This window comes from Microtus oregoni, unplaced genomic scaffold, assembly GCF_018167655.1.
Source record: "Microtus oregoni isolate MIOR12 unplaced genomic scaffold, Mior012 000022F_ref0000154, whole genome shotgun sequence".
Lineage (NCBI taxonomy): Eukaryota > Metazoa > Chordata > Mammalia > Rodentia > Cricetidae > Microtus > Microtus oregoni.
Genome location: NW_024543081.1, coordinates 17,341,525 through 17,350,632, shown reverse-complemented (window position 1 = coordinate 17,350,632; position 9,108 = coordinate 17,341,525). Strand labels below are relative to the sequence as shown.

Genomic DNA, 9,108 nt, shown 5'->3' with positions numbered 1-9,108 from the left:
TATTATACATATCATAAAAAATAAAGAAGTCGGACATGGTGGCGCATGCCTTTAATCCCAGCACTTGGGAGGCAGAAGCAGGCTGATCTCTGAGTTTGAGGCCATGCTGATCTACAGAGCGAGTTCCAGCACAGCCAAGGCTAACACAGAAAAACTTTGTTTGAAAAACAACAAACTCCTAGAGGGCTCAGGAGCGCCAGAGCCCAGCCTAGCCTCCACGGTGGAGGGACCAGAAGGACAAGGGCACTCAGATGGAGACAGGGGCACACCAACCAGGTGCACAGCAAGCACGACCGCAGGCAGCAGGCGGGGCTCCAGGAGGGCGGACCTTCTGCGGACCACTCGGTGTACAGTTCCGCCTTCCCAAGGGCTCATCAGGAGCGCACCATTGAGTCGCGGCTCCTAGAGGTGCCGGAAATGGTTTCAGTTGCTGGCTGGCGTATTTCCGCTAGTGAGTTGAAGTCAGGGCGGCGCGCAGCCGAACTGACAACCAGAGCCGCAGGAGCTCGGCGATCGTCCGGTGGCGTGCAGCTCTGGGCCGCCCTGCTCCGCGACGCTGCGCTTGCACTGAAGCGGACCGGACCCTGCACCCTTCAGATGCGCCCGCACCTCTCTGCCGCTGCTCCTCTGGAGGCTCGGCGCAAGTGTTGCTTCCGGCGGGCTCACCGCGAGGACCCTCCGGTGAGTACGGACCCTCGCGTCCACCTGGATCCCCACGACACTCGCGCTCTGGTTTCGTTCCGCTCGCTAGCACGGAGCTCGTGCAGCCCTCGGGCCTCTGTCGGCTCCTGCCCTCCAGGCTTGCAGTCCTCTGTTTTCGGTAGATTTCCCACGCTCCCCTGCGCTCAGTCTTCGAAGTCCAGCCAGGCTCGTGGCACCATTCAGGTGTTCAGATGAGGGGCAGTGTTCTCGTCTTATCTACACAGAGTGTGTGGTTGGCAGTCACTATCAGGACCCGGATTTTCCCGAACTTCGGGTCTCGCGGGTGTTTTCCAACCTGCAGCCTTGCAGGTCGTTTATAGATAAGAATGCTGACAACGCGTTTGTCGCTGACCAGTTACGTCGCGGTGTCAAAGGTTGAATGCCCCTAGGCACAACTTTTGTGCTGTCTGTTAAAATAATTTCCCAGTTATAGACGGGCTCTCGCTTTTGTAGTCTGGCTGGCCTCTAGTGCCAGGCTCGTTTGCCTCTGTCTCCTGGGTGCTAGGATTAGTGCGGCTTTTACCCTTATATAATGTTTTCCTCTTTTTACCGTTAGTTTGTAGAAGTCATTCTGGATACTACACGTTCTTTGGCAGAAAGATGTATTGGGAATGAAAGACCAGGATAAATCCAGACCCCCTAGCAGGAAGAGTAGAGCCAAAAATCTAGGTTAACGGGTTCAGTGACTTTGTTCCAGGAACTGGCTGACCACAAAGTTAGATTATAATCTTGAGAACAATCTTGAGAAACGGTATTGTGATTATCACTGGTATTTTCGGAATCTTCCAATGACGCCCTCCCTACCCTCTTTGGGTTGTGGTTTCTTCCCTTAAATACCCCTTCTCCCAGCTACTCAGGGTTGAACTGCTCTACCCCTGGGTGGGATATGAGTCTGGCCCCAGAGCACTGGTTCCTGTCAGTAAACCTCGTGTGATTACAGCAAGGACGGTCTCTCATGAGTTCTTGGGGGGAGGGTGTCATTTTATTCCGAGTCTTGAGTGAGAGTCTCCCAACTCCAGGATATTTCAGGAACATTTTCTCTAGCTTGCCTTTTCCTCTTCCTAACTCCTTTTTAAAGCCAGAAAATCTAAATTTTGCTGGTTTCATTAAATTTTGTAACTTTGTTTTGTTTTGTTTGGCTTTTTAAGTATCTGGAGCTATCTTTGACATAGCTTTGTTGGCAAAGTGGATGTAATGATTAATTTCTTAACTTGACACAATGTAGAATCATTTGGGAAGACTGCCTCGTAAGAGATCCTTGAATTTAGGCTGGCCTCTAGGCCTGCCTCATAGCAATGGACTGTAACTTGAAATTGTAAGCTAGACATGCCTTCCTTTGTCAGAATTTCATCGCAGCTGCAAATATGAAACTAGCACACCTGGCCTTGAGCTCTTTGGTTTTGAGATTGAGTCTCTGTAGTGAACAGCCATTGCCCTGGCTGTCCTGGAACTCACTCTGTAGACCAGGCTGGCCTCAAACCCAGAGATCCACCTGCCTCTGCCTCCTGAATGCTGGTATTAAAGACACATGCCACTACTCCTCAAATTTCAATTTAATTTTTAAATTAATTTTAAAGAGAATTTGTTTAGAGACAGGGTCTGTCTTTGTGGCTTTGGCTGGCCCAGAGCTGGCTCAGTTGACCAGCCTGGCAGACCCTATGGCCTCTGCCTTCCAAGCCCTGGGATTTGAGGTGTGCACCACCACACCAGCAAAATCCATCTTTTTTTTTCTTTTTTCTTTCTTCTTTTTTGGGGGAGGGGACATTTTCAAGCCAGGATAGCCTTGAACTCACAGAGGTCCACCTGCCTTTGCCTCCCAAATGCTGGGATTAAAGGTATGCGCCACCACCACCAGGCTATAATCCTTCTTTTTATTTCCTTTAGTGCTTTTCTCATAAAACATCTGTCATGACCCTTGTCTCTGGGAGGGGAAAAAAGAAAAAGAAAAAACCATGTAACTGTTTATAGATTCCGTTTCTGATCATATTCTATTCCTTTGAGCTGCATGTCTGTCTTTTGGGTTTAGGGGTGGGAGGATGCTTGTATCCACGTATGTTCTAGAGCTTCCTATGTAGACCAGGCTGGCTTTGAACTCAAGATCCACCTGTCTCTGCTTCCCAAATGCTGGGATTAAAGGCGTGCACCACTATACCCAGCTCATGTGTATTTTAAAATGACAGTACCTTAGATCTGTTGAGGTAATCAAATTGATTATAGTTTTGGTTTTCTCCTTTGTCCTATAAATTTAGTAGCTTTTCCTTGGGAAGCGTGACCAGACCTGTTCACTCTAGACAAGGAGGTGCTGATTATGTGAACTCTCAACTTGAGAGACTCACCTGGAAGGTGGGCCTCGGGCATGCCTTTGAGAATTTTTCTTTTTTAGTTTATTTTGAGACAATCTTTCTGTGTAGTCTTGGCTGGCCTTTGGCTCACAAAGATCTACATCCCTCAGCCACCACACCCAACTAGGGGGGAGTTTCTTCCTTCCTTTCTTTTTCTTTTCTCCTCTTTTTCTTTCTTTCTTCCTTTTTTTTCTTCTTCTTCTTTTCTTTTCTTTTTTTTTTTTAAAGATTTATTTATTTATTAAGCACACAATGTACTACTGGCAAGGAAGGTACCAGGTCTCATTACAGATGGTTGTGAGCCACCATGTGGTTGCTTGGAATTGAACTCGGGACCTCTGGAAGAGCAGCCAGTGCTCTTACCCTCTGAGCCATCTCTCCAGCCCTTTTTTTTTTTTTAAGACAGTGCTTCTCCGCATAACCCTGACTGTCCTGAAACTTGCTTGGTAAACTAGGCTAGCCTCAAACTCACAGAGATCTGCCTGCCTCTGCCTCCCAAATACTGGGATTAAGGCATGAGCCTCCAGGTGGTGGTGGTAAGGATGTTCTTTTTTTTTTTTTTTTTAAATTTTTTTTTTTTGGTTTTTTTTTTTAAGATTTATTTATTTATTATGTATACAACATTCCTGCAATGTATGTTTGTATGCCAGAAGAGGGCACCAGATCTCATTATAGATGGTTGTGAGCCACCATGTGGTTGCTGGGAATTGAACTCAGGACCTCTGGAAGAGCAATCAGTGCTCTTAACCTCTGAGCCATCTCTCCAGCCCCCGATAAGGATGTTCTTAATTGATTAGTTGTACCAGAAGTATCTACCTCGAATGTGGGTAGCACCATTTCCCTATCTGGACCCTGGATCAAGTGGAAAGGAGAGTGATCACAGGCAAGCTTGGGATGGTGGCCTCCCCTCCTGCTAGAGTTTAATGCTCTCGTAATCATTGCAGCACACCTACTTATTACTGTACTGCTTGTTTGTTTTGTTGTCCTGGTTACAGAATCAAGATTATCTCTCTTTCTTGACAGCAATGGCTGATCTGAAGGGAAGGTCATGCTGTGCCTCTAGCCAAACCATAACAGTGACTAATAATGGTTCATTTTCTTTCTTCCCTTTTGTTTTTTTTTAAATTAATTAATTAATTTGTTTTTTTTTTGTTTTTCAAGACAGGGTTTTTCTGTGTAGCTCTGGCTGTCCTGGAACTCGCAGGGTAGACCAGGCTGGCCTCAAACTCAAAGATCCAATTGCCTCTGCCTCTGAGCGCTGGGATTAAACTGTTTCATTTTCAAATGGCACAGAACAAATTAGAGGATTATATGCCCAGCCCAGTGAGGAGGTTTTCTGTGTCAGTAACTTTCCTCATTGCTGTGACAGAAGCAGCTCGGGGGAGGAAGAGGCTGTTTAGGCTCACAGTTTGAAGGGACACAGCCCATCGTGGAGGCAGGACCAGGAGCTGCAGATGGACAGATTGCATCCTTGGCCAGGAGGCAAAGATAATGCTGGCACTCAGCCGGCTGTCTTTCCCTTTTCCTGAGACTGGAACCACACCCATGGGATGATCGTGCACACATTCAGGGTTGGCTAGACTTGTGTGGGAACACCCTCACAAACACATCCACAGTGCTGTGTCTCCTAGGTGATTCTCTGAATATTGACCGTCACCGAGCTCTTTGCCTGCCCTACCCCTTCTCCCTGCACAGTGTAAGGGTTGTTAGCATCCTCTCTCTGACTCACGCTCTCTCAGTAGCAGGCAGTCCTGAAGCCATCTTTGTTCCAGCTGCCAGTGACTTTCAGAGATGTGGCTGTGCACTTCGGAAGGGAGGAGTGGGAGTGTCTCAGCCCCAAACAGAGGACCCTCTACCGGGACGTGATGCTGGAAAACTTCAGGAACTTCATCGAACTGGGTAAGGGCTGCATGTTAGTTTCTGGAGCCTGGTGGGTCCTGTATAAAGACCCCTGGACCACGTCTGATTAAGGGCATCTCGGGGTAGCCTTCTTTCCTCAAAGAACTAAATACATTGGGCTTTGTGTCAGCGTGTGTATGCTCGTGTGCAGATAGATACATGCACATTCCCATTTCCCTCCTGTAAGCTTCTCTCTCTGCCTCATTCCTGCTTGTAGGCAGCTTCTACAAGGGATCTACAAGGGCTGACTGGGCTGCTGGGGTCATCTTGTGCTTCCCAGAGCTAGTCTGAGTCCTGGCTTTAATGTTGTCTTTTACACAAATCAGATACCATTTCTCACTTTTGAAAAGGATACCGTGGCCCTAGACCAGACCTTATTTCTCACCTGGAACAGTGGGATGAACCATGGGTTGAAGATTGGGACAGACTTGAGTTTCTAGAAGCACGAAAAGGTGTCTGCCCAGGTAAGCAAGATGGAGGGTGGGCTGGTGTTGGTCGACCGTCCCTTATTTCCTGGCACTGAGTAAGGCTACTTTTCCTACCCCAAGACAGACACAGTGGGAGAGTAGATGCTGAGTGCCTTTATTTATTTCTTTACTTATATAGATAGTGTTTTGTCTGCCTGCATGCCAGAAGAGGGCATCATATCTTATAGATGGTTGTGAGCTGCCATGGGGTTGCTGGAAATTGAACTCAGGACCTCTGGAAGAATAACGAGTGTTCCTAACCCTCTGAGCCATCTCTCCCGCCTGCAGAGCACTTTAGTTAGGGACTTTGGAGGTGCAGGAGTGGCATATTTCTGCCATGAAGCTCTGATGGGAGGGACGTGTACATGCGCCAATGGACCCTTGTGGTGAGGTTGCTATGGAAATGGAGGTGTTTGAGAAAGGGAGGCAGTGTCCTATTGCTATCTGTGGGAAGTCTAGGAGCAGCTGTGATCTGACTGTGATAGCCATTTGGCAGAAGATATGTTCCAGGTTCGTGATACTGGGGCAGGTTCTCTATTTCACATGTGTTTGCTCATTTGTAAAACTGGGATAGAACCTGGCTTTTTCCTTCAGGTTCTATGGAGGGTCTTTTTGTTTGTTTGTTTTGCCTTGATAGGCATAGAACTCAAGGCCTTAGTTGAGCGGTGGGAAGCATTTCTTGAGCTATATCTCTGTGCTGGGTTTTTATTTTTTACTCCACATCCTCCCAGAAGTGAAACAAAGTGGTTTTGTGTACTTGAGATAAGCTGGGAGGGCCCCAGATTGTGTGGAGCCCCCAGCTGGGGAGTGCCTCAGGCCTCTGTTTGCGGGAAGATATGGCTCATAGGGTGAACGGTTCTAATTTGCAGAGAGCCAGCTCTGAATGCCTGTCCCAGGTTCACTTCCATGGTAGGAATAAGGCCCGTTACTTGGACTGATGCAAGCTTAATGGGCTTTTGGTGGGTTTGGGGCCATTTAAACCTATTATGGTTTCTTTTGTGCTGGAGCACCTGGCCCTGTCTTCTACTATCTGGGTCAGGTGAACATTGGGTTCACTTTAAGTCTTGTTAGTTTAAGCTCATCTGTATGCACTGAACACATTTTCTTCATAATTCATGTCGTTTTGATAGCTTTTTCTTCATCTTTGGCTGGGTAGCTGCTTTGTGAGCTGACTTGTCGCTGACCCAGTTCCGTGTAAATGTGTCTGTTCTTCCACAGGAGGCAGAAAGTCCGTGGATCCTAAGAGACCCCGTGACCTGGCTTCGGCTGATGAGAGGGCCCATCCACAGACAGGAGCCAAGAGAGGGCCTGCCTTGAAGAGTGTCCTGACATCGGGTAAGGTGAACCTTCCCAGAGCCACCCCTGGGAAGGAAGTGCACAGACAGGATGCTTTCCAAAACCAGGTGTGTGGAAAATCCTGCAAGAAGCAACCAGGCCTCACAGAGCAGCGCAAGAACGGTGCAGGGGGACAGCCCTTCATCTGTAGTACGTGTGGGAAGGCACTAAGCTGCTACAGCCGGCTGGCTGCTCACCAGACAGTACACACCGGAACCAGGTCCTTTAAGTGCTTTGAGTGTGGCCGGACGTTCCGCTGGGTTTCAAACCTTCTGCGCCACCAGAGAAATCACACAAGTGAAAAGCCCTTTGGCTGTGAGGTGTGTGGACAGGCCTTCAACTGGAAGGACCGCCTAACACAGCATCGAAAGATCCACACTGAACACAGTCCATATGTGTGCAGTGACTGCGGGAAGGCCTTCAAACAGAAGTCAAACCTCTTCCGGCACAAACGCGTTCACACTGGAGAGAGGCCTTTCTACTGCGACTGCTGTGGGAAGGCCTTTCGTACCAAAGAGAACCTCAGCCACCACCAGCGGATTCACAGCGGGGAGAAGCCCTACACCTGTGACGAGTGTGGGAAGGCCTTCCGGTGGCCCAAGAGCTTCAGTATCCACCAGAGGGTTCACCTGGCAAAGAGATTCTACGAGTGTGAGCACTGTGGGAAGGGCTTCCGCCACCTGGGCTTTTTCACTCGGCATCAGAGAACTCACAGGCGTGGAAAAGTATAAAGGCACCTGGAGGCAGCTGGGCCTTCCCTGAAGAACTGTGGCCGAGGTTCTCAAGCCTAGCAGCCATGTGGTCCTTGAGTGAACCGTTTGTAGCTCCCTGAGTCTGAGGAAGTTTTGCCAGGAAACTGACACAGGGAAGGGAATCTCTGTGGTATGCAGGCAGAGCCGGTGGCAGCTCTGGCCATGTCAGCTGAGAAATTTGCCCTTGTCCTGAGTGTTACCTGTGTGAGCTTTACTTTCTCTTCTCGCTCTTTCACTGCGTCTCCTGTTTGTGGAAGGGAGGTCTGAGGCCTGAGCAGAAATAAAGCTTACTTTTGGAGCTGCCAAGCTGGCCCAGTGGGTAAAGGCACGGGCTGCCAAGCCTGAGTTTGCTTCCCAGGCACTCATGTGGTCGGAGGAGAGAACCAAATGCTGTAAGTTGTTCTCTGACTTCCTGCAGCCCATGTATGCATACAGACACACAACAAATACATAATAAATGAATAAAACAACAACAAAACAAAACCTCTTCAGCCTCAGCAAGTGGCCATAGAATGCCTTTATTAAAGGGCAACAAAAAGACCGGGATTCACCCTGGGGAACCTAGTGTGTGGGTGTGTGGGGAAGCAGTTGCGAACTGGACAGGACCGCATGGGGAGTAGAAGTTTCTTAAGATATCCCCGACACTGTCTCCAGCAGAGATACCAGATTTTTGGTTCTATTTATTTCGTTTTATTAAAGTATAACCAGAGACTTACCTCACAGTTGTGGGCACTTAGGTGAGCCCTTGCTTCAGGTGTGGTTGTCTTTCTGCATAGAGTTGTCCCAGTGTCGGGCAGGGAGGGGCAGCTGGATGCTTCTCGCTAGTCCTGTTTGTCTGCACAGGACCATGGGCTGTCGAGATGGCTGCCGAGCTGGGCACCTTCGGGATTGAGACCCCACTACACGATCACAGTCTGTGGCTCTGTGAGCAACTCAACTCTCAACAGTAAATAGAAACTCACTTTTAAAAATACAGCATAAAGTCTCCTGCCTCCACAGTAGAGTCAGGCGGGTTCTTCAGTTCCCCAGGTGGAGCTCATGGGCACAACTCTGCATTTAGCGGAGTTCAAGGGACCAAGGACTTGTCAGCACTGTAAGTGACATTAGCTTTATCTCTAGGTCTGATAACAGATAATACTTTTGAAAAATTCCAGGCGGCTGGAGAGAGAGCTCAGCAATTAAATGTACTGGCTGCTCTTCCAGCTCAAACACCAGCACCCACATGACAATCTACTATAGTCTGTAGCGCCAGTTCCAGGGGACACAGCATCCTCTGTAATGGAGTTTTCTTTGGGTCACCAGCTCACATAAAATGACACAAGACTTACAATTATGAAAGCTTGGCCTATGGTTTAGGCTTGTCCCACTAGCTCTTTTTTTAAAAAATAATTTATTTAATTTTATTTTATGTGTGTCAGATTCCCTGGAACTGGAGCTACAGACAGTTGTGAGCTGCCATGTGGGTGCTGGGAATTGAACCTGGGGCTTCTGGAAGAGCAGCCAGTGCTCTTAACCACTGAGCCATCTGTCTAGCCCCTCTATTAGCTCTTTTTTTTTTTTTTTTTTGGATTTTTTCAAGACAGGGTTTCTCTGTAGTTTTTGGATCCTGTC

The 9,108-nt window shown here is 48.3% G+C and overlaps 1 protein-coding gene across 1 annotated transcript; it reads left to right on the top strand.

The window, feature by feature from the left end:
• Positions 1-236: 236 nt before the first annotated feature.
• Znf707 (zinc finger protein 707) lies at positions 237-8,208 on the top strand. The gene is made up of 4 exons (XM_041672255.1): positions 237-681; positions 4,787-4,943; positions 5,294-5,407; positions 6,629-8,208. The coding sequence occupies exons 1-4, from the start codon at positions 418-420 to the stop codon at positions 7,474-7,476; spliced, it is 1,383 nt and encodes a 460-aa protein (XP_041528189.1). The 5' UTR covers positions 237-417; the 3' UTR covers positions 7,477-8,208.
• Positions 8,209-9,108: the final 900 nt, after the last annotated feature.